The 25,197-nt window shown below is 35.3% G+C and overlaps 1 protein-coding gene across 3 annotated transcripts in view; it reads left to right on the top strand.

The window, feature by feature from the left end:
• The window catches only part of ADGRL3 (adhesion G protein-coupled receptor L3), a 688,045-nt gene that overhangs the window by 623,047 nt on the left and 39,801 nt on the right, over positions 1–25,197 (top strand). For all 3 annotated transcript variants that reach the window (XM_024751339.1, XM_024751340.1, XM_024751338.1), the window contains one exon: positions 24,814–24,982. In XM_024751339.1, the coding sequence (XP_024607107.1) occupies positions 24,814–24,982 (169 nt within the window). The remainder of the gene's footprint in view (positions 1–24,813; positions 24,983–25,197) is intronic.

Genomic DNA, 25,197 nt, shown 5'->3' with positions numbered 1-25,197 from the left:
CAGGAGCATACAAAAGACACCGTTACCACTCCAAAGATTACAAGGGTTTTAGGAACCCTGCACTAGGAACCAGGACAAAGACCAAATATTTGTTTCTTTATTGTACCACAGCAATCTGAATTTTTGAAGTTGGTATTATGAATATATAGTACTCATAAACAATTTTTTCTTCAAAATTGTTTGCCCTACATTATGTCCATAAACATATTAGTAATAGAATAATCTTAAAATGCCATTTTTCTGGAACTCATTCTATATTTCTAACCTCTGAAAAAAGTTTCCAAAAAATCATGTTTAATTGTCTATTATTAATTGTTTACTGTGGATATAGTGACATAATGAAAATTCAATCAAGTCTAATGAAAACGGGAGCATTAGATTACTGTAGTTCATTTATCTCCAAATTCTTTGACAGACGGAACTCATTTTAAGGTTTTTAATTGCTTTTGTTTATACCATTGAAAAAATTAATGTAAGAATCTAGTTATAATTTGGGGATAAAAAATTTTTATTTTTTTCTTCATTATTAATTAAAAAATTTTTTTTTGAATTTTAGAATTTTATTGACTTTTTTATACAGCAGGTTCTTATTAGTTATCCATTTTATACATATTAGTGTATCTGTGTCAATCCCAATCTCCCAATTCATCACAACACCACCCACCCCCCGCCACTTCCCCCCCTTGGTGCCCATACGTTTGTTCTCTATAACTGTGTCTCTATTTGTGCCCTGCAAACTGATTCATCTGTACCATTTTTCTAGGTTCCACATATATGCGTTATGATATTTGTTTTCCTCTTTCTGACTTACTTCACTCTGTATGACAGTCTCTAGATCCATTCATGTCTCTGCAAATGACCCAATTTCATTCCTTTTTATGACTGAGTAATATTCCATTGTATATATGTACCACACCTTCCTTATCCATTCATCAGTTGATGGGCATTTAGGTTGCTTCCATGTTCTGACTATTGTAAATAGTGCTGCAATGAACATCAGGGTGCATGTGTCTTTTTGAATTATGGTTTTCTCTGGGTATATGCCCAGTAGTGGGATTGCTGGGTCATATGGTAGTTCTATTGTTAGTTTTGTTTTTGTTTATTTTTTTTCTATTGTTTGTTTTTTAAGGAACCTCCACACTGTTCTCCATAGTGGCTGTATCAATTTACATTCCCACCAACCCTGCAAGAGGGTCCCCTTTTCTCCACACCCTCTCCGGCATTTATTGTTTGTAGATTTTCTGATGATGCCCATTCTAAATGGTGTGAGGTGATACCTCATTGTAGTTTTGATTTGCATTTATCTAATGATTAGTGATGCTGAGTAGCTTTTCATGTGCTTCTTGGCCATCTGTATGTCTTCTTTGGAGAAATGTCTATTTAGGTCTTCTGCCCGTTTTTGGATTGGGTTGCTTGCTTTTTAATATTAAGCTGCATGAGCTGTTTATATATTTTGGAGATTAATAATTTGTTGATTCATTTGCAAATATTTTCTCCCATTCTGTGGTTATCTTTTCATCTTATTTGTAGTTTCCTTTGCTTTGCAAAAGCTTTTAAGTTTCATTAGGTCCCATTAGTTTATTTTTGGTTTTATTTCCATTACTGTAGGAGGTGGATCAAAAAAGATCTCACTGTGATTTATGTCGAACAGTGTTCTTCCTATGTTTTCCTCTAACAGTTTCATAGTGTTCAGTCTTACATTTGATCTCTAATCCATTTTGAGTTTATATTTGTGTATGGTGTTAGGAAGGGTTCTAATTTCATTCTTTTACATGTAGCTGTCCAGTTTTCCTAGCATCACTTATGAAGAGACTGTCTTTTCTCCATTGTATATCCTTGCCTCCTTTGTCATAGATTAGTTGACCATAGGTGCATGGGTTTATTTCTGGGCTTTCTATCCTGTTCCATTGATCTATATTTCTGTTTTTGTGCCAGTACCATATTGTCTTGATTACTGTAGCTTTGTAGAATAGTATAGTCTGAAGTCAGGGAGTCAGATTCCTCCAGCTCCGTTTTTTTCCTTCAAGACTGCTTTCACTTTTCAGGGTCTTCTGTGTCTCCATACAAATTTTAAGATTTTTTTGTTCTAGTTCTGTAAAAAATGCCATTGGTAATTTGATAGTGGTTGCACTGAATCTGTAGATTGCTTTGGGTAGTATAGTCATTTTCACAATGTTGATTCTTCCAATCCAAGACCATGGCATATCTCTCCATCTGTTTGTATCATCTTTAATTTCTTTCATCAGTGTCTTATAGTTTTCTGCATACAGGTCTTTTGTCTCCCTAGGTAGGTTTATTCCTAGGTATTGTATTCTTTTTGTTGCAGTGGTAAATGGGAGTGTTTCCTTAATTTCTCTTTCATATTTTTCATCATTAGTGTGTAGGAATGCAAGAGATTTCTGTGCATTAATTTTGTATCCTGCAACTTTACCAAATTCACTGATCAGCTCTAGTAGTTTTCTGGTGGCATCTTTAGGATTCTGTATGTATAGTATCATGTCATCTGCAAACAGTGACAGTTTTACTCCTTCTTTTCCAATTTGTATTCCTTTTCTTTCTTTTTCTTCTCTGATTGCCATGGCTAGGACTTCCAAAACTATATTGAATAATAGTGGCAAGAGTGGACATCCTTTTCTTCTTCCTGATCTAACAGGAAGTGCTTTCAGTTTTTCACCATTGAGACTGATGTTTGCTGTGGGTTTGTTGTATATGGCCTTTATTATGTTGAGGTAGGTTCCCTCTGTGCCCAATTTTTGGAGAGTTTTTATCATAAATCGCTGTTGAATTTTGTCAAAAGCTTTTTCTGCATCTATTGAGATGATCATATGGTTTTTATTCGTCAATTTGTTAATATTGTATATTACATCGATTGAGTTGCGTATATTGAAGAATCTTTGCATCCCTGGGATAAATCCCACTTGATCATGGTGTATGATCCTTTTAATGTGTTGTTGGATTCTGTTTGCTCTTATTTTGTTGAGGATTTTTGCATCTATATTCATCAGTTATATTGATCTGTAATTTTCTTTTTTTGCAGTATCTTTGTCTGGTTTTGGTATGAGGATGATGGTGGCCTCATAGAATGAGTTTGGGAGTGTTCCTTCCTCAGCAATTTTTTAGAAGAGTTTGAGAAAGATGGGTGTTATCGCTTCTCTAAATGTTGGATAGAATTCACCTGTGAAGCCATCTGGTCCTGGACTTTTGTTTTTTGGAAGATTTTAATCACAGTTTCAATTTCATTACTTGTGATTGGTCTGTTCATATTTTCTATTTCTTCCTAGTTCAGTCTTGGAAGGTATACCTTTCTAAGAATTTGTCCATTTATTCCAGGTTGTCCATTTTATTGGCATAGAGTTGCTTGTAGTAGTCTCTCAGGATGCTTTGTATTTCTGAGGTGTCTGTTTTAAATTCTCCTTTTTCATTTCGAATTTTATTGAGTCCTCTCCCTCTTTTTCTTGAGGAATCTGGCTAATGGTTTATCAATTTTGTTTATCTTCTCAAAGAACCAGCTTTTAGTTTTATTGATCTTTGCTCTTGTTTTCTTTGTTTCTATTTCATTTTTTCTTCTCTGATCTTTATGATTTTTTTCCTTCTACTAACTTTGGGTTTTGTTTGTTCTTCTTTCTCTAGTTCCTTCAGGTGTAAGGTTAGATTGTTTATTTGAGATTTTTGTTGTTTTTTGAGGTAGGCTTTTATTGCTATAACTTCCCTCTTAGAACTGGTTTTGCTGAATCCCATAGGTTTTGGATTGTCGTGTTTTCATTGTAATTTGTCTCTAGGTATTTTTTGACTTCCTCTTTGATTTCTTCAGTGATTTCTTGGTTATTTAGTAATGTATTCTTTAGCCTCCATGTGTTTGTGTTTTTTACTTTTTTCCCCTGTAATTGATTTCTAATCTCATAATATTGTGGTCGCAGAAGATGCTTGATATGATTTCAGTTTTTCTTAAATTTACCAATTGATTTGTGACCCAGATGTGATCTATCTTGGAGAATGTTCTGTGTGCACTTGAGAAGAAAGTGTAATCTGCTGTTTTTGGATGGGATTTCCTATAAATATCAATTAAATCTATCTAGTCTATTGTGTCATTTAAAGCTTGTGTTTCCTTATTAATTTTCTGTTTGGATGATCTGTCCATTGGTGTAAGTGAGGTATTAAAGTCCCCCACTATTATTGTGTTATTGTAGATTTCCTCTTTTATAGCTGTGATCAGTTGCCTTATGTATTGAGGTGGTCCTATGTTCAGTGCATAAATATTTCCAATAGTTATATCTTCTTCTTGGATTGATCCTTTGATCATTATGTAACATTCTTTATTTTAAAGTCTTTTTAATCTTATATGATTATTGGTACTCCAGCTTTCTTTAGATTTCCATTTGCATGGAACATCTTTTTCCATCCCCTCACTTTCAGTCTGTATGTGTCCCTAGGTCAGAAGTGGGTCTCTTGTAGACAGCATATATACGGGTCTTGTTTTTTTATCCAATCAATGAACCTGTGTCTTTTTGTTGGAGCATTTATTCCATTTACGTTTAAGGTAATTATCTATATGTATGTTCCTATTACCATTTTCTTATTTGTTATGGGTTTGTTTTTGTAGGTCGTTTTCTTCTCTTGTGTTTCCCACTTAGAAAAGTTCCTTTGGCATTTGTTGTAGAGCTGGTTTGGTGGTGCTGAATTCTCTTAGCTTTTGCTTGTCTGTAAAGCTTTTGATTTCTCCATCGAATCTGAATGAGATCCTTGCTGGGTAGTGTAATCTTGGTTGTAGTTCCTCCCCTTTCATCACTTTAAATATATCATGCCACTCCCTCTAGCTTGTAGAGTTTCTGCTGAGAAATCAGCTGTTAACCTTATGGGAGTTCCCTTGTATGTTATTTGTCATTTATCCCTTGTTTCTTTCAATAATTTTTCTTTGTCTTTAATTTTTGCCAATTTGATTACTGTGTGTCTCGGCATGTTTCTCCTTGGGTTTATCCTACCTTGGACTCTCTGTGCTTCCTGGGCTTGAGTGGCTATTTCCTTTCCCATGTTAGGGAAGTTTTCAACTATAATCTCTTCAGATATTTTCTTGGGTCCTTTCTCTCTCTGTCTTCTCCTTCTGGAACCCCTATAATGAGAATGTTGTTGTGTTTAATGTTGTCCCAGAGGTCTCTTAGGGTGTCTTCATTTCCTTTCTGCCTTTTTTTTTATTCTGTTTCACGGCAGTGAATTCCACCATTCTGTCTTTTAGGTCACTCATCCGTTCTTCTGCCTCAGTTATTCTGCTATTGATTCCTTCTAGTGTATTTTTCATTTCAGTTATTGTATTTTTCATCTCTGTTTGTTTGTTCTGTAATTCTTGTAGGTGTTCTTTCTTTAACTCTTCTAGGTCTTTGTTAAACATGTCTTGCATCTTCTCTGTCTTTGCCTCCATTCTTTTTCCGAGGTCCTAGATCATCTTGACTATCGTTATTCTGAATTCTTTTTCTGGGTGGTTTCCTATCTTCACTTCATTTAGTTGTTTTTCTGGGGTTTTATCTTGTTCCTTCATCTGGTACAAAGCTCTGCGTTTTTTTCATCTTGTCTATCTTTCTGTGAATGTGGTTTTTTTCTTACAGGCTGCAGTATTGTAGTTCTTCTTGCTCTGCTGTCTTGTCTCAGGTAGATGAAGCTACCTACGAGACTTCTGCAAGTTTCCTGATGGGAGGGAGTGGTGGTGGGTAGAGCTGGGTGTTGCTCTAGTGGGCAGAGCTCAGTAAAACTTTAATTAGCTTGTCTGCTGATGGGTGGGGCTGGGTTCCCTCCCTGTTGGTTATTTGGACTGAGGCAACCCAACAGTGCAGCCTACCTGGCTCTTTGAATGGGCTAATGGTGGACTCTGGGAGGGCTCACACCAAGGAATACTTCCCAGAACTTCTGCTGCCATTGTCCTTTTCCTCATGGTGAACCACAGCCACGCCCAACTCTGTAGGAGACCCTCCAACACTAGCAGGTAGGTCTGGTTCAGTCTCCTATGTGGTCACTTCTCCTTCCCCTGGGTCCTGATGTGCACACTACTTTGTGTGTGCCCTCCAAGAGTGGAGTCTCTGTTTCCCCCAGTCCTGCCAAAGTCCTGCAATCAAATCCCTCTAGCCTTCAAAGTCTCATTCTCTAGGAATTCCTCCTCCCATTGCCAGACACCCAGGTTGGGAAGCCTGACGTGGGGCTCAGAACCTTCACTCCAGTGGGTGGACTTCTGTGGTATAAGTGTTCTCCAGTTTGTGAGTCACCCACCCAGCAGTTATGGGAATTGATTTTATTGAGATTGCGCCCCTCCTACTGTCTCATTGTGGCTTCTCCTATGTCTTTGGATGTGGAGTATCATTTTTGGTGAGTTCTATGTCTTCCTGTCAATGATTGTTCAGCAGTTAGTTGTGATTCCATTGCTCTCACAAGAGGGAGTGAGCACACATCCTACTCTACCATCTTGAACTAATCTCCATTTCTTCATTTTTTAAAAATGTAATTGCTGTGTATTTTCCTTGAATGTTAAACATTTGAATAAAGATTCAAAAACAGGTACATGTATTTAGCAATATCTCATTTAATTCTGTCTTATAAAATTAAATTATATATACTATGGGGAAAACTCAAAAATCCTATCCTAAAATGATTTCATTCACTTTTAACATATTTATTTTAATATAATTTCAGCTTATAAACAATTATACAAGGAATTAATAGAGTTAGAACTGTAGATTTCAACTCTAAATGAAGGCATTTGAATCACTTTTGAATTATTTTCAAGCAGATAATTTTCCTTTTCAATATATAAGCCAATTTTTACCCCAGTGAATACTTAGGGTCCTAGGTCTTTAAAGTATAAAGTGGAAAATAGGATTACTTACAAAGGCTGAATGAAGTACATATGAAATCTCATGGATATCATAATCTGGTGGCTTTTAAAAGCTGTCTTGGTTGCTATAGTCAGAACCAACTAGAAATTACATTTTTCCTAATATAGCTCTGTTTGAAATGACACAAATTATTTTAAATTGAAATTTTTATTTAGTACAATGATTATATGTTTATAAATTGGGCTGAGAGACTTTTAGCCTGCAAATCCTAATCAACCCATGTTTCAAATGCTTCTTGGAGATGTTTAAAGTAAAATTTTATGGGTAATATTAAGTTAAATATTATATCCTATTTTGAGTCACATGCTGTAGGTTAAAATTCAGTCATAGATTCTGAAATAAACAACCTGTACTCTCTGGTTCTGCCCTTAAATCAACTATAATGGCTGCACTTGATCCAACATCAATTTGAGATTTCATGTTTGTGTCTATTTGAAACTATACGCAAAATAACAAGACAGATACTTAACTTATTGAAGTTTTGCTATGTGGTAGGTACAGTTCTGCAATCCTCTACATGTGTAAATTTAATCTTTGCAATAACTCTTTGAGGTTTCTAAAAGAGTAATTAGCTCACCTTAAGACCTCACAGCTAGTTAGTACCAAAACTTGGATTCCAACAGGCAGTCTGGCTTCAGAGTCCATTTTTTTACTCATTACCATATATTCCTTGTTATATCACATTGTACTTCTATAAATAAATTGTGCTTCATTTAAGAGTTTTTTAGTAAATATAATTTTAGATTGAATACATGCTTAAAGAAGCTTTAAATTCAAATATTGATTGGAATACATGACCTAAGAGCCCCATCTTTAAAATCCTGTGATTATTTTAATATTTTAAGTTATGAACTGTAAAATCAGGTTAGAAACATTCAATTTTCAGGAGTCAATGTCACAGCAGTCTTGTCAGAATTAGAGGTAGAGTTTTCAGAGTTACTAGTATTCAAAGTGAATTACTGAATGAAACAGCCCAAGAAGAATGTGATTTTGGTAAAGGTGACTCAGAAAGTATAGTCAATAAGGTAAATAAAAAATTATGTCATGTAACCCAAGAATAGAAGAACTATAGTTGAATAGTTCTATTCTATTCAACTATAGAATATTGCTGAGTACTCAAGTATGATAAGATGGAAAAAGTTGACAAGGGATTTGGCAATGACAGGGGCATTGTGGAGTTAGGAACATATGCCTAAATAGAGTGGCTTTTATGAAAATGAGAAGTGACTGAGTATGAATTATGAAACTCTTGATAAATTTTTCAGGAAAGGATAACACAAAAGATTCTTGGAGAATCTCTGGGATCTGGAAGGTGTTTTGTTTTGTTTTGTTGTTTTGTTTTTTAAAGTAAGAAATACTAAAGTATGTTTGCTGATGGGAATGAGCCAATAGGGGAGGAGATATTGATAAAAGCAGGAGAGACAGGGGCACAGTTCTTGAGAAACGTCAGAATGAGTGGATATGTTGGCTTTATGAGAGCAGAGGCCCTTCTCTCATAATAGGAGGGAAGACAGTGTGTGTGGCTACTGTTGAAAGTAGTTGATAGATGTGGTGTTGGAAAGATGAGAATATTTCTGTCAGTAGTCTTGTTTGAGTTGTCCCAGAAGTGGACTCTGAGCCAAGGATTCAGCTTAAACATTTATTAAGGAAGTGCTTTCAGAGAAAATCAGTAAGAAAGTAAGGGGAAGCAAGGGGATAGATAAGAGGAAGAAGCTATGCAAGGTTGTCATTTTGGGTGAAGTCTCAGACTGACCCTGATCCTAAAGGGAGCTCTGGAGTGTAAATTACACTTTGGAACTGTCCAACCATAAGGCATAGGAGCTGGAATTCTGTAACTTCACACCTGTTAATAATTGATTACAGGCTTGCCAAAGGGGGGTGGGGGTCGGTTATAAGAGTGGAATGTAAACTCCCAGACACTACTGGCTGTATGGGCATAGCAGCTCTGGTGCCCCAAAACAGTCATCTGTGGGTCACAGGGGCAAGTGTTTAGCAGCTAAACATGCAGCAGATGAGTGATGAATTCAGGAGCTGTGCAAGCGATTGTGAGGTCTAGACAGTGTACCAGTGCATTTGCAACTTTTAGATTGTTTCTTTTTTTTTTTTTTTTTTTTTTAAGGAAATAAGAGGCAATATTCAGCTAAGGGGGTTGGGATGAAAAGGAAGTTTGAGGTTGAAGGAAGATGTGAAATATTCCTTATGGGGAAGGGGGAAAGCATATGTGCTAGGGGAGTTTAGTTGGCTTTTGGATATTGGCTGTTAGACATTTGTTGTCATGAATTTAACGTGTCTTCAGTAGTCATGGTTGTGTGTTTTTTCCATCAATGCTCACCTATCCAGGGTTGCATATTTTTTCAAGTCATTAAGGATGAAAGGGGAAGTAAGAAAGTAAAGGTCATAGAATCTAGTCTGGCCAAGCAGGAAAGGATGGACACAAAAGGGGTGATATATAGTGAAAATGTGGAGAGACAGAAAAATGGGAGGTCTGGAGATGCTACTAGGATAATAAAAACAAGAGGAAATAAATGGTGGTAGTAAATATTTGATGGCAAGAACCTCAAAGGAGCTGGGGGTTTGGACAGAAGAGAAATAGTAGTTTGGCAGTGCCACTTCTACTGCCTGAGTTGTAAGAGAACCAATATTTGAGTTTGTGTGGTCTTCAGGGAAGGCACTGTCAGCAGGCAACAATTTTACTTAAAGCAGGAAGGTGACAAAAACACACAGGGATGAAGATTAGAATGTAGGGGAATTTGTTGATATTGGACCCTGAATTTCAAAGGACAGTATGGAATTTGGGGGTGGGAAGAGAAATGTGGAAATTTGGATTGGATTAAGGGATATACAAAGAAATTTTAGAGTAGTGGATGGAACAAGCTTGGAACCATTTTTGTTGTCCAAATTCATTACTTACTATCTTCTTGCAGTCACTTACAATCTTGGGCAATAGAGTTCCTACCCAGTATCAATGGAAAATCCCCCTAGATGGATGAGAACACTACTTACACTCTGCCTTAGATACATACATACATTTTCTCCCCAAATTCTAGAAAATACCAAGATACATAATGTTAAGAATCACATCTCAGGCTATTTAACTATATTCCAATTTCATAAAAGAAGGCTAAAATGCTCTATGATTAAAGGTAATAAATAGATCACTGATTGGCAAATTAATCATCTCAAAGGTTATGTGCTACATAAATGGACTGAAAAACTTAGCAACACACTCTGGGTCCATATCCGTTTCCCCTAATTCCAAGGGAATACCTCTTATTTAAATAAAAACAACATTAAGGTAAACAGCACTCTTTCAGACTTCAGCTTTTCTCATCCTCCTACTCTCCAGGAGTGCTTTTTAACAGGAGTGTTACTTTGTTTTAGAAAAGTTTACCTCATATTAAAAGTGGTGAAAGCATGTAAGTCATAGTTATTTTAAATAAAGGACTGTGTAGTAAATCATTGGATTTGTAATTAAAACGTGTAGACAGTATAGTGGAATGTTAAGTGTCTTGAGCTACTCAGTCCACACTTGAAAATTTCCTAATCTGATTTCCTCTTGGCTGAATCCCAATTGTTGTTGGATTTTCCACTACATACAATTATGTATTTTTAAAAGATCTGTCAACAAAGTCCCTGGCACTTTTATAAATGTGCTATATGAGTATGCACTCTAGAATACTCAGGAATGTCGTCTGTAGAAGTTAACATTTTCAATCAGACATTGACACGTGCTAATACAAAAATTCTCTCAGTTCCAGAACTGAGATTGATAGTGTAAGGTTATAATTTCGAAGTGTTTAATTATGAGATAAAGAAAACAAGCAATCAGTATGAAAAGTAATAATTTATCAGCAAAAGTATTGACATGATTGAATATTAATATATTACATATACCAAGATGTAAGTTAAAAAAATGGCACATATTCGTCATTGTCATTGCACTTTTCCCATTTTTCTGCCTTCTTTTTTTTTTTTTTTTTGCAGTATGCGGGCCTCTCACTGTTGTGGCCTTTCCCGTTGCGGAGCACAGGCTCCGGACGCACAGGCCCAGCGGCCATGGCTTATGGGCCCAGCCGTTCGCGGCAAGTGGGATCCTCCCAGACCGGGGCACAAACCCGTGTCCCCTGCATCGGCAGGCGGACTCCCAACCACTGCGCCACCAGGGAAGCCCTCTGCCTTCTTTGAATTTACCACATCTTGCTCAGTTAGGTGTAGAAAGATTTCTAAAATTGCCAGATCTCCCACTCAGTAACTTTCATTCATTCAATAAAACAATAAAAATGTAACATCTCAATTAATACCCACAGGAACCCTATTGGTAAAATGATTAAGCTCATTTATTTCTATTAGATTTTTTAATGTTTTAAAAAATATTTTAATTTTTTCTGTTAGCTTTTCGGTAAACTTTCCCTTTTGCTTGCTAACATACAACTTGAATGCTTTGGCTAATTGCATGTATCTTCTCCCAGCCTGTCATGTCTCTGTTGATTTTGCCTTTGTTACAGAGAGCAATATATATATTTAAATCATCATTGTTTTCTTTTCCTCTATAGCTTTTGAGGTCTTTGGAGGACATTTTGTGTTCCTTATATAAAGAGCCAAATTTCCAACATCATTTGCCAAATAATTCATCTTTTTCCTCCAGATTCGTGCTGCTACACTATTCCATATCAAATCTCTGTTTCTGTGCTCTCTTCTATTCTGAGGACATACACTTCGTTCCTCTACCATTACCACATTATTACCAAAACTTGCTTAGTATCTGGTAGAATGAGTCCTCCCATTTTGATCATCTTCTTTCAAAACTGTTTTAACTACTCATAGACTTTCATTTTCTTTCACATAAATTTCAGAATCAGTTTCTAAAGTTCTTCTGATATATTCCTTACCATTCTGGAATAATTGATCAAGATATTTATGCACCATTAGATTTTGCTAATTAATAGCTTACTTAGGATTTTTTTTTTTTTTTTTTTTTTTTTTTTTTTGCGGTACGCGGTCCTCTCACTGCTGTGGCCTCTCCCGTTGCGGAGCACAGGCTCCAGACGTGCAGGCTCAGCGGCCATGGCTCACGGGCCCAGCCGCTCCGCGGCATGTGGGATCCTCCCGGACCGGGGCACGAAACCGTGTCCCCTGCATCGGCAGGCGGACTCTCAACCACTGTGCCACCAGGGAAGCCCCTACTTAGGATTTTTATGTAAGATTTTAAATAGAATGTTCTTATTTATTTTTTATTCTCTTAAACTGTCCCTACATAGTAAGTTATAGTAGTCTCATAAAGTTTTTCTTCCTTTTTGTTTAGACCTGTCCTATGTGAAAAAAGGATTATTTGTTACTTTAATATTAGATAGCACTTATTTGTAAAATGTTTGGGGTCTAGAGGCTTTTTGGAGATGTAGCAACAGAAGGATAATTGTTCATGTGCATCTATGCATATTTTATTAGTTACTTATTTCTAATTTAACATCACGATCATCAGAGAGTACATTCTGACTGATGTTGATTCTTAGTACTTTATTGAGGCTGCCCTTTGGCCTAAAATGTGATTGATTTAAGAATTGTTATTTTGGTATTTGGAGTTTGTGTATCTATAAAATTGGATTTATTTACTATATTTGCTTAAATTTTCTATAACATTTTAAAATTTTTTCTCACTGACATAAATTTAAGATTAGATTTTTAGTAATAAATTTAATTAGGAACAACAACATCTTACAGGGCTTCTGTATTAGAAGCAGAATTGTGGTGGAGATCTTGTGTCATTAACTAGGTCTACTCATTGTCTAGGTAACTAGCTGGGGCATAGACTATTCTTTGGTCCGTTAAACTCTAAAAAGATCCTAGTAAGACTTTTTTTTTTTTTTTTTTTTTTTTTATTTATTTATTTTTGGCTGCATTGGGTCTTCGTTGCCGTGCGCGGACTTCTCATTGCGGTGGCGTCTCTTTGGGGGAGCCCGGGCTCGAGGCGCGTGGGCTTCAGTAGTTGTGGCACTCAGTTAAGATGACTTAGTTGCTCCACGGCATGTGGGATCTTCCCGGACCAGGGCTCGAACCCATGTCCCCTGCATTGGCAGGCAGATTCTTAACCACTGTGCCACCAGGGAAGCCCCTAGTAAGACTGTTTTATTCATTGTGAAGGTGAGTAAACTAAGTAATGAAGGTTAAATTACTTGACCAAAATTAAATAAAACTTGTCTGCTCCCTACTGTGTTTCAAGGCCTCCTTTTGTTCCATTTATTGGCATCTTTAGTAAGTACAAACATGTTTTAAATACTCAGTTGTGCTTTTTTTATGTTTTAGTTGTTCTTACAAGCAGTTTATAATAAGGTGTTTATTCACAGAAGGGTTATGATGAATGTTACTGTTGCAGGTTGTTGAAGTGAGAGGTGATGATACCATATGGTACGAGAAAGAGTATAACAGCCATTCAACCTGTCAGAACACATTTGGCAAGAATATCAAAAAGTTATGAATTCCCTGACTTATTTTACTTAAGTTAAAAGTTTGTGTATCTTCTAAGTTGCAAAAAAAAAAACCCTGAAAGTAATATATTCTTTAAAGTACTTCCTCTCTTTGAATTCCAATGACCAGATTTTATCAGCTCTCTTGTTCTAAAGAGTCAGTGAATTCTAAGACTCATGTAAGTCTGAAAAACACTGGCCCTTCAATAGTGAACCAGGAAACAGGATTTTAACTATAAGTATTAATAAATAAAACATAACTTGCCATTATTTTATAGATCTTGAGATGTTTCTTACTAAAACCAGTTTTCATAGATTACAAGATAAAAATTACTAATTAGAAATACAGATTTCTCTTTATATATTTTGTCATTTACTTTATCTTTCCTATTCAAAGTTTCAAGTTTTCAAAAAATCATAAGAAAATATTAATAAAGTTCAATTTTAGAACACATATCTCAATGAATTTTCATGAACATTTCACATAATTTTATGTCCTTTGTTTCTTACTTTACGATCAAATGATTACATTTAGTGAAACATTGCAGTTACTTAATGGACTTTTTGACACTGAAGATACAATATATTTATGAAATAAATTTGGATTTCTCATGTAATCCAGAGGACTCTTTGTTTCTATTTTAATGTTCATTAGGCATCTGAATATAACCCATTTCAAATGAGAGTGTAAAAATTCATAGCATTTACTAAGCCTAAAGAAATCTTAGAATGAAATATTGGATAAACTGAAGCTTTCTAAATGTAAATAATAGATATCATTTCAGAAAGAGACAGTGGTTCCCTCTTCCTCTTTGGATTTCTACTTAATATATGAATTTCCAAAACACTTAAAAGGAAAACTGTGTTTTTTCGCTATAGCTTGTTTTTTGAGGTCAGAAGGTCAATACACAACAGTAAATGTAATAGCACATATGTATATAGTACTTTTTCTTTTTTTTTTTTTCCGGTACGCGGGCCTCTCACTGTTGTGGCCCCTCCCGTTGTGGAGCACAGGCTCCGGACGCACAGGCTCAGCGGCCATGGCCCACGGGCCCAGCCGCTCCGTGGCATGTGGGATCTTCCCGGACCGGGGCACAAACCCGTGTCCTCTGCATCGGCAGGCAGACTCTCAACCTCTGCACCACCAGGGAAGCCCTGTATATAATACTTCTGTATGTTAAAATTTTGTGTATTTGAATAATTTTTGTATATTAAATAAAAGTTCCAAGCCCTGTTATTTAATACACACAACAGCCCTATGAACAGAGTTCTGTATTTATCCGCATTTCGCAGATGAAGAATGTGAGGCTCAGAGAAGTTGAATAATTAGCCCAAGGTTGCAGCATTAGTAGAATGCTCAGCTGGCATCCAAATGCAGGCAGGCTGATTCACAAATCCACACTTTCAGTCACTATGATATACTATCTTTCATATATTAATAGTAATAAGTAATCATACAGTGATCTTATTTGCTTCCAACATGATTCCAGAATTTTATATCTTATTTGCATGGAATCTTCCAATTCATTTTTATAAATCTGATAGTTGGAGATACTAAACTGTAATAAGTTTGTAGCTGTCTGTGTACAATATACTAATTCATTATTCATTCTCATAATTGATACCCCTAATTTCTTTCATATATTAGTTCTTTGACCATATTATATTGAGTTATAAAAATTTGTATAACATTGAGTTGTGGAGACAATATAATTAAAGTTTTATTAGTCATTGATTTAATAGTTATTGATCCTGATTTATTATACTCAGTTCTGCCTAATTTCAGACTTACCCAATTCATCAGCAGTGTGAAATCTGTGATTAAAAGTTTAATATTGGTGTATGCTCTCAAATCTCCAATACTATTGTAAGGAAATTGAGGCATGGGAATGAAAATGTTTATGATATATTCAAAACCATTTATTTTAGTTATTTGGTTCATTTCATTCTCCTCAATATTTTTATATGAACAAAATGTAGAAATATAGCTTTTAGTAGTACTACTTTAATAGTAGTAAAATCCACGGTAGAAATAAAATCATCTTCGCTGTTTATAATTTTTATATTTATATTATATAACTTAAATATTTTGAAAGGATTTTTAATATCTTTGATAGTTAGTGATTTAAACATAAGACCATGAGGAAACATTGCTTATATTTTACTCAAAAATGTTGAATTACATTCTAAATGATGTTTCCTTTTAATCTTCCTATACTGGTTGAAAAAAAGAGAGAGAATTGAATAATAATATAACTCTAGGATGGTAGAGTCCCACTAGTATAAAGTATATTTTAAAGAAATATAAAGCTGTCAAGATTTCTATCATAAGAGTTACTAACTGATTGAGCATTTTCAATACAGTGAGGTATAAACATTGATATGTTTAGATTTTTCTCTGATCACTACTCTTCCAACTATGCTATCTCAAATATCCCTTAACCAACCTGGTAACAGATATCTTAACGCCACCTTAGACAGATCTTGATGCTTTGTCAGTCCATTCTGGTTATTAAATTTAAACCAATTTAACACTTAAATCACATCCCATTTAAAACATACTTCCTTCATTGCCTGTTAAGGTTTGTGGCTGGGGGATTCGTATAAGTAAAGGTGTTTTCTTCCTTCCTCTTTGCACTACTTTATGTATTCTATGAACATTACAATCTTAAAAGGCCATGTCTTTACGCTTCCAGTTTTAAAGATTGGGGACACATATACACTATTGATACTATGTATCAAATACATAACTAATGAGAACATACTGTATAGCACAGGGATCTCTACTTAATGCACTGTGGGGACCTAAATGGGAAGAAAATCCAAAAAAGATGAGATTATGTATATGTATAGCTGATTCATTTTGCTGTACAGTAGAAACTAACACAACATTGTAAAGCAAATATACTCCAATAAAAATTAATTAAAACTAACTAAATAAAGACTGGGGACCCCTGGATTTGGTAGTATGACAAAGCAGTGTCTCATAGATCACTTGTAAATGAAGTCTGTTAGCTTGGGTTGCTAGAATATGGGTAACTGAATCCTTTTTATCCTCAGTTTGAGAGCCTCATTATCGATGAGGGGCAACTGGGAAAGCCCACTCAACATACAGATACATAAGTATTTATTACTTTTTTTTTCCTTCAATGAAAAGTGAAGAATACTTTCATTTTAAGAAACGTTCTCATATTACCTTTATCATTCCTACAGTAACCCAAACCAAATCCAAGGGAAAAATCTTTATTCGTTTGATATAATTAGTTTTATATCAGGGAAAGTTAATTCAGCTGTATACTGAACCTGGAAATACTGGAGCACTAACCAGAATGTATATATACATCATGATTGCACTCCTTCTCACTGTTAAATATACAGTTCACTCACCAACAGCAATTAGCTAATTCGACAATTCCAGAGGATCCCAGGATGTATTAGTCTTGAAGTTGATGAGATCAACAATTCTGCCTAACGGCATTCATTTTCCTTTACCTGTTGTGATTTATCAATGAACAGATCTTTTGGCTTGGGGATTAAATTCTCAAATATGGCTCTCATGACTCCATCTTTCTTCACACCAAACCTTACCCATGCCACTATTTTAAACAATTCTGTACTATTTTATATAATAAAAGGGAAAGTTTAAAACTATTTTTTTAATTAATGTTCTTTACATCTTGAATTTTATGTAATATTTCCTTCAAAAATTTTGTCAAAAAACATTATACTTGGAACTGTTAAGGTCAGAGAAAGAATATCCTATAACTAATGTGATTCATTCATATTGTTTCTGTCCATTTATCATCTGTCTATACTGATACACTATATTATGAGTCTTTATATCATAGCATTAATTTATTTATGATTAATGTTTTCATTAAGAAATCTGTCCTCTTGAAGATATATTTTTTGCTAAGCTTCTATGGGGCTAGATTATAAAGTTCTTTGGAATTGTAGAATATATAAGCATATGCATAATTATTATCAATCTATGCAGAGGCCCCTAACAATTCTGTTCTTGATTCTAATGATCACTTTTAAAGATAATTTTATGACATTAATGTTTAAATAAAGCTTTCAAATTTAGATGTAAGAATAAAATGATAAAATGTCTGATAAAAGAAAAGTGGGGGGCTTCCCTGGTGGCGCGGTGGCTGAGAGTCCGCCTGCCGATGCAGGGGACGCGGGTTCGTGCCCCGGTCCGGGAGGATCCCACATGCCGCGGAGCGGCTGGGCCCGTGAGCCATGGCCGCTGAGCCTGCGCGTCCAGAGCCTGTGCTCTGCAACGGGAGAGGCCGCAACAGTGAGAGGCCCGCGTACTGCAAAAAAAAAAAAAAAAGAAAAGAAAAGTGGATATGCTAAAGAAAGGAGGGTCTTTTTTTCTTACTGTGCCTTGAAAATTGTTTGTACAATATGTTTTACCTCATTTTCAGTGTCACCATTTATAAATTCTAAGATAACCTGTAAGTTCCTATTAATGTCTTCCAAGAACATCTTAAGCCTTTGTGTCCATATTTTCATAAAACCTTAAAATAATTGCAGTAAAATTGTTTCAGTCCTACACCTTGGAATGAAGTTTTGCTTCAATGGACTTTCATTGGTAAATCAAAATGAAAATTATTCAGCTTTAGAAACTAGTTACATAGATATGTTTTTTAGAATAAAAAAAAGAATCTATAGCATACACTTTAGCACCATAACTGGTGGCAACATTATCATCAATTTAATTTAGATTTGATGGAGAGACATTCTAAAACTAGATACTCTAAGCCAATAGAATATCTGACAAAATGATGGAAGGCACTGAAATATTATAGATAATCTTTAGTGATCTTTAGATTTTGAACCATTGTATATTATTCATGTCATCCTGGAAGTAAAATTAATGAATAGTTCTTTGCCATTAGCATGAATTTCTATACTGAATATGAACTAGGGATTCTTATAGCTAAAACATACAAATTAAATGCTTTAGCAATTATTGCATAGGCTAAGACACTATAAAAATTACTCTAAATTATAGTTGCTTAAACTTATATGGGTCTAGAATAAGTGGTCTAAATCTAATACAGTGGCTCCACATCAATAAACAGCTGTCTTTCTAGGTCTGTCACTTTCTCCTAGCAAAAGAGAAGGAAAAAAAATGGTCAAAGGAAGGCCAATTCCAATCCTTTAATTGGCAAGACCCAGAAATGTCACAGTTCACTTCTGTTCACATTCCTGTGGACACTACTTAAACACATAGCTATAGCTATCTCTAAGTAAAGCTGGAATTGCTATCTTTGTTATTGACTAGAGCAAGCGGCTGATCCCCTCAATTACCAACAAAACTGCTGAATTGCACCCTGATATCTCTCTTTAGTGGTTCTCATTAAAGGCAAACATCTCGCTCCAGCAATTACAGTGCAAGTTCTATATTTTATTTTTTGAAACATTTGGATAGCTTAATAAAATTTTGTAGAGTATATTTGCATGTTTTCCTACATGCTAATGTCTGAAACTTTCTTTACTTAACATTGTACTATACAGATTAAGTTACAGTCATTCCAATCATGAACTTGGCATCACAGATGGAACATATTGATGCAATGGGAATGCATATAATGGAATAAATATCATGTAATTAAGTTCTGTAACTTTTCAATGTTAGCAGAAGTACAGGATTTTCTTTTTTGGCACAGTTTACAGCTGTTAAATATGATCAATTCTTAGAAATCCTTCTCTCTTTATCTTTTCACATACCCATGGCTTTATTTAAATTTCTCTTGGAATTTCATTTCCTGGCTTAAAACTCTCTCTAGTTTGGCACTGCTCAATTGAACTTTCTATGAAGACAGAAATGTTCTAGAACTACACTGTCCAATATGGCAGCTACTGAAGCTTTTAAGTACTTGTAATGTAACTAGTGTGATTAAGGAACTGAATTTTAAACTTTATCTCATTTTAATGAATTTAAATTTAAACAAGCCCATGTGACCAGTAACTCCATATCAGACATCGTGGTTAGTCACTCCCTGCTCCATCTACAAACTTATTTCTGCCACATCTATTTTACAGCATAATATTGCTCCTGAAACATCCTCAAATGAATTTAACTATTCAACATTTATTTTTTGGTGTCGTTTCCTTCATTTCTTTTTCATTTATTTCTGATCTGATCTTTATGATTTCTTTTCTTCTGCTAACTCTGGCGTTTTTTTGTTCTTCTTTCTCTATTTGCTTTAGGTGCAAAGTTAGGTTGTTTATTCGAGATGTTTCCTGTTTCTTAAGGTAGGATTGTATTGCTATAAACTTCCCTCTTAGAACTGCTTTTGCTGTATACAGACAAAGCTATACAGAGAAAGCTATACAGTCTCCATTGTCACTTGTTTCTAGGTATTTTTTTATTCCCTCTTTGATTTCTTCAGTGATTACTTTGTTATTAAGTAGTGTATTGTTTAGCCTCCACGTGTTTGTATTTTTTGCAGATCTTTTCCTATAATTGATATCTAGTCTCATAGTGTTGTGGTCAGAAAAGATACCTGATGCAATTTCAATTTTTCTAAATTTACCAAGGTTGCCTCAGTTATTCTTCTATTGATCCCTTCTAGAGTATTTTTTAATTTCATTTATTCTGTTGTTCATCGTTGCTTGTTTCATCTTCTGTTCTTCTAGGTCCTTGTTAAATGTTTGTTGCATTTTATCTATTCTATTTCCAAGATTTTGGATCATCTTAAAGAAAGAAAGAAAGAGGATAAAAGAAAATAAAATAAAGTAAGGTAAAATAAAATAATTAAAATAAAAAATTATTAAGAAAACAATATTTTTAACAAGTGAAAAAGAAACAACAAAAAACCAGACGGATGGTACCCGAGGACAAATGGTGAAAGCGAAGCTATACAGACAAAATCTCACACGGAAGCATACACATACACACTCACAAAAAGAGGAAAAGGGGAAAAAATAATAAATCTTGCTCTCAAAAGTCCACATCCTGAATTTGGGATGATTCGTTGTCTATTCAGGTATTCCACAGATGCAGGGGACATCAAGTTGATTGTGGAGATTTAATCCGCTGCTCCTGTGGCTGCTGGGAGAGATCTCCCCTTCTCTTCTTTGTTCGCACAGCTCCCGGGGTTCAGCTTTGGATTTGGCCCCGCCTCTGCGTGTAGGTCACCGGAGGGCGTCTGTTCTTTGCTCAGATAGGACCGGGTTAAAGGAGCCACTGATTCGGGGTCTCTGGCTCACTCAGGCCGAGGGGAGGGAGGGGTATGGAGTGTGTGGCGAGTCTGCGGCGGCAGAGGCCGGCGTGACGTTGCACGTGCTCACCGTGCGTTCTCCCGGGGAAGTTGTCCCTGGGTCCCGGGACCCTGGCAGTGGCGGGTTGCACACGCTCCCCGGAAGGGAAGTGTGGATTGTGACCTGTGCTCTCACACAGGCTTCTTGGTGGCGGCAGCAGCAGCCTTAGCATCTCATGCCTGTCTCTGCGGTCCGCGCTGTTAGCCGCGGCTCACGCCCACCTCTAGAACTCCTTTAAACAGCGCTCTTAATCCCCTCTCCTCGCGCAGCAGGAAACAAAGAGGGAAGAAAAAGTCTCTTGCCTCTTCGGCAGGTCCAGACTTTTTCCCGGACTCCCTCCCAGCTAGCCGTGGTGCACTAACCCCTTCAGGCTGTGTTCACGCTGCCAGTCCTCTCCCTTATTATTTGGTGTTTTATTCTTTGGGTAAGAAATTCTGTATTTTCATTGTGAAAATAGTCTAATAATAACTATGTGATATTTATCAAACACAATATGTCAGACACTGTTCTGAGCACTCGATACACAGTATATCATTTCATTATCACAAGAAAATTACCACCATTTTATAGATGTATAAAATGACACAACCACAGGCTAATTAATCTTTGCCTAAGATCAAATAGCTAGTAAGTGAATTAAGTTAGGATGTAAACCTCAGGCAAACTGGCTTCAAAGCCCAGGCTCTCACTCTATTCTTTACCCTTTCATCACCCTGGAGAGTAAGGTTTTTTTTATCAGTGGTTCTCTTTGTTCAAAATGCATCACAGTTGGAGCCTTTCTAGGAGCCTTACTTGTATATGCATAATATCAGAAACTATTGCCTCTTGCAAGAGGTAAGAGAAAAGAGGACACAGTTTTCTGTTTCTTTTCTGTCCTATCACAATTCACTGAGTAGCAATTATGTTTGTAAAAAAATATCCAAAATATCCCCTAACTAGTCTTTACTAATTTGGTGCTTAGATCTCATTTTATCAGGATGATACTAAATAGATTAGTATATATAAGTGATAATGAACAGGTGCCATCTGTTTGCTCGTATTACTACAAAAGATTATTCAAAATTTTTTCTCAGTGCACTATCAGAAAGAATTTTAAAGTAGTTGGGTTGATTATTTTTATAGAGCTATAATGTTCAGATTTAACTCAGGTCAATCATCTGCAAGTTAAAATTACTCAGAAGTGTACTGTCCATAATTAAGTAATCTTACCTACTAATATTATACAATACGAAGACCTTTAGGTGACATGAAATCTGTCATTTTAAGTATGCCCCCAAGCCTTTTCCAGATTGCTCATAAGATTTCTCATTCTCTAGAGAAATGTGATCTCTTAGAAATAAATGTCTCTGTCAAGTCACAAGTAATATGAGCATATGATGAAAAAATGGATTTTTTTAGTCTCATAAGGGATATTGCAGTATTGTAAAATTGATTTTATTCCTCGTTATTTAAGTTCTCATGGTCATTTTAGCATTTACCTTTTAGATATAAAGGGAAGTTTATGATGCCTTTTAGGGAGGTGGGGGACAGAGGCCTTTTTGGGGACCAGGAGAATATTTTTCATATGAAATTCTTTGTCATAAAATGCTAATGTTGGTGTTCTTGTCTTTATGTCTATGCATTCTTTAGCTATGAGGATAACAGACCCTTCATCAAGTAAGAATGACCTGAATGGCTGATAAATTCCATTTATCAGTGTGGTCCCATGAACCAGCTGTCAGATCAGTACTGAAAAATCATTAGAGCTTCTGTCATTCACATTGAGGCAGAAGAGCAAACTGTGCAGGAAAATAATCAGGCATACAACTTCTATGCAGAATAAATATGCTGCAGGTGTATTGCCAGAAAAATTCTGCTTCACCTCTTTTAATTGGATATCACCTGAATTTAGTGCCACAGTAATAGCAATTTCATGTGGTACAGACTTGTTTTGCTTTTAATAGATTTCTCCTTTCATTTCGGTGTGCTTCTCTGTGTTGCATATGTCCTCATTTCTGTTGTTTGTTTGGACATCATTCATCTAAAATTATTTTGTGATTTAGTGTTATATCTTCAAATGATCTCAGGGGTATGAAACTACCCAACTGCAAATGAAACTAATGAAGTTTTAGGTTAAATATCCAAAAGAGGGGAAAATATCCCCTTCAAAAATTAAACTTTACATATGCAAAATTGTCTCTTTCAAATTCGATACGTCACTTGATTGTTGATCCAATTGTTTATGAACGTGTCTTTTAAATTTCTAAAACAAAGCTACAAGTCTGTACTAATCTATAAGCATAAACACAAATGCTAATATTTGGGCTTTTTTTCCTTTGTACATTTTAAAATTACATGTCCTGTAATTAAGATTGGCAACCTTTGGGTGACCTTGCTGTAGACTTTCAGTTTGTTCTTCTGGTGAAGAGTCCTTTGTTTTCATTTTCTCCAATACCATTTCACTTACTTCTTCATGCTCTTGCTTATTTTTTTCTTTTGAAGTTGGGCTCATCACTCTTTTATATCATTAACACTTGGGCCCATCATGTGTTTTCTAGTGGATAATAGCTGGCTTGAGTATTTTATCCTATCATTTTATTTCTAAATCTGAATAGCAATTTTGACTTAATGGCGACTCTTCCCATTTTTCCTTATTCCAATACCTGTAAACAAATAAGAGCTTTACTTTGAAAGTTCCCATACTTCTGAATCTGCTTGTAAAATAAGATATTAATATCTAAGATGTTTTCTAATTTGTATAAGCAAACATGCCACATACAATGGCAAGCTTCCTTTAGGGATTCTTTATTCAAGAGTATTAAAGTTTTAAATTAAGCACATTAAATTTAATGGGTGTTTACATCTGAAATATAGTGGCTGATGGTTGTAGAAGGAAAATGGTAAATATTTGAGATTAATTTTAATAAGACTTTAATAATATTTGACTACTTTGGGACATATTTTTCTTAAGACGTAGTTCTCTCTGAAAAATTTATTAAACCCAGCTTCAGATTATAGTAAACATATGTGATTTTTCCCCTTCATTTTGTAAAGTTTCAACCCCCATATTTATTCCTTAGACAATGTAAGTAGCAGATAGCAGTCTGCTAAAAATAAATATTAGATTACCATGTTCAGGAAGGTATACTGGGAAAGGAAAAGGTGGGCTCATAAGAGTATAGAGATCTAGACTGTTTTGGTCCTATTCTATATACTTAGAGAGAAGTTGAGAAGATTCCATTTTCAATTATTGGATTCCCGTCTATTGGAAAGATTCATTTTATTTTGATAGTAAATACATAACTACAAATATATGGACTTTTGTCACCCATCTATTACTATTGTGAATGGCAGCTTGGAGGAAACTAAGGGAATGGAGTGAGAGTGAGAATTTGTCTTCCATTCTGGACTACTTTGTTCATCCCTCTCCATCCCATTCTCAGCTTCATTTTCTCCTGCGAGTTTGCAGACACTTCAAAGACGTGAAGGTGTCCTGAGCTATTGGGCTTCTTTTCAACAAAGCTGCCAATTGCCCGATATCCAAAGTCTAGTCCAACATAACCCAAGACACAGCAATCCAAAGGCTGAAAGAGTAGATGGTGATCTAGAGGGGAACTATTTTTTCCCATTTACTGTATCTCACACTTGTTCTACTTAACTATAGAATCAGACAAATAGAAGTTTAAAATTTTATACAATCTTCCATATACTGGTTCCTTCTGTTCTTGTCTGTAAACACTAAATTTTTTATGGAAAAAGAGGAAATTTGGAAAAATGGGGTAAAAGTGTATCAGATGAAGAGTCCAATCAAACAAGTGTTTGATTAATGGAAAGAGTCCAATCAAACAAATGTTATCATACCAATGAGACCAGTGGAGACTAACATAGCTTTACAGACTCTTCCCCCTTGCCATTCACCATAATTACATCTTCATACCATTTGCGTATGTGCTGCAAATACATGAATAATTTAATAGTACAAATCTGCTTTTGCATAAGTGAATTTCTGTGTTTATAGCATTTTCATTCGTGTATATCTCCTCAAGCTTGAAAACATGTAAGTTCTCATTAAAATCTTAAAGTACTTTTACCACCTGTCTTACATTTTCTGTCAATAAAACTGTAACATTTTTTTCAGTGTCAGTATTGTTGATACAATATAACTGTGTTAATTAAAGACAAATTATTTGATAACCCTTAATTTTCTCTTCTCTCTGCAGGTCATGGGTTATAGGTGCAATAGCTCTTCTCTGCCTATTAGGATTGACCTGGGCCTTTGGACTCATGTATATTAATGAAAGCACAGTCATCATGGCGTATCTCTTCACCATTTTCAATTCTCTACAGGGAATGTTTATATTCATTTTCCATTGTGTCCTACAAAAGAAGGTAAGCTAGAATTCTCTGTTCAAGAATAAATAGCATACATCCTATGACAGCAAAGTACCCATAACATAAATCATTCTTGATGTGTTTGTCTCTAAGAAATAAAGTAATAAATAAAATATATTACTTATTTGATTTCATTTTTATAATAGTAAAGACAAAACAGACATAAAATGAAAGCATAAAAGTTGGCAAATGTGCTTGACAGCAAAAAACAG

Source organism: Neophocaena asiaeorientalis, unplaced genomic scaffold, assembly GCF_003031525.2.
Source record: "Neophocaena asiaeorientalis asiaeorientalis breed wild unplaced genomic scaffold, Neophocaena_asiaeorientalis_V1.1 scaffold228, whole genome shotgun sequence".
Taxonomy (NCBI): Eukaryota; Metazoa; Chordata; class Mammalia; order Artiodactyla; family Phocoenidae; genus Neophocaena; species Neophocaena asiaeorientalis.
This window is presented reverse-complemented; position numbering and strand designations above follow the sequence as displayed.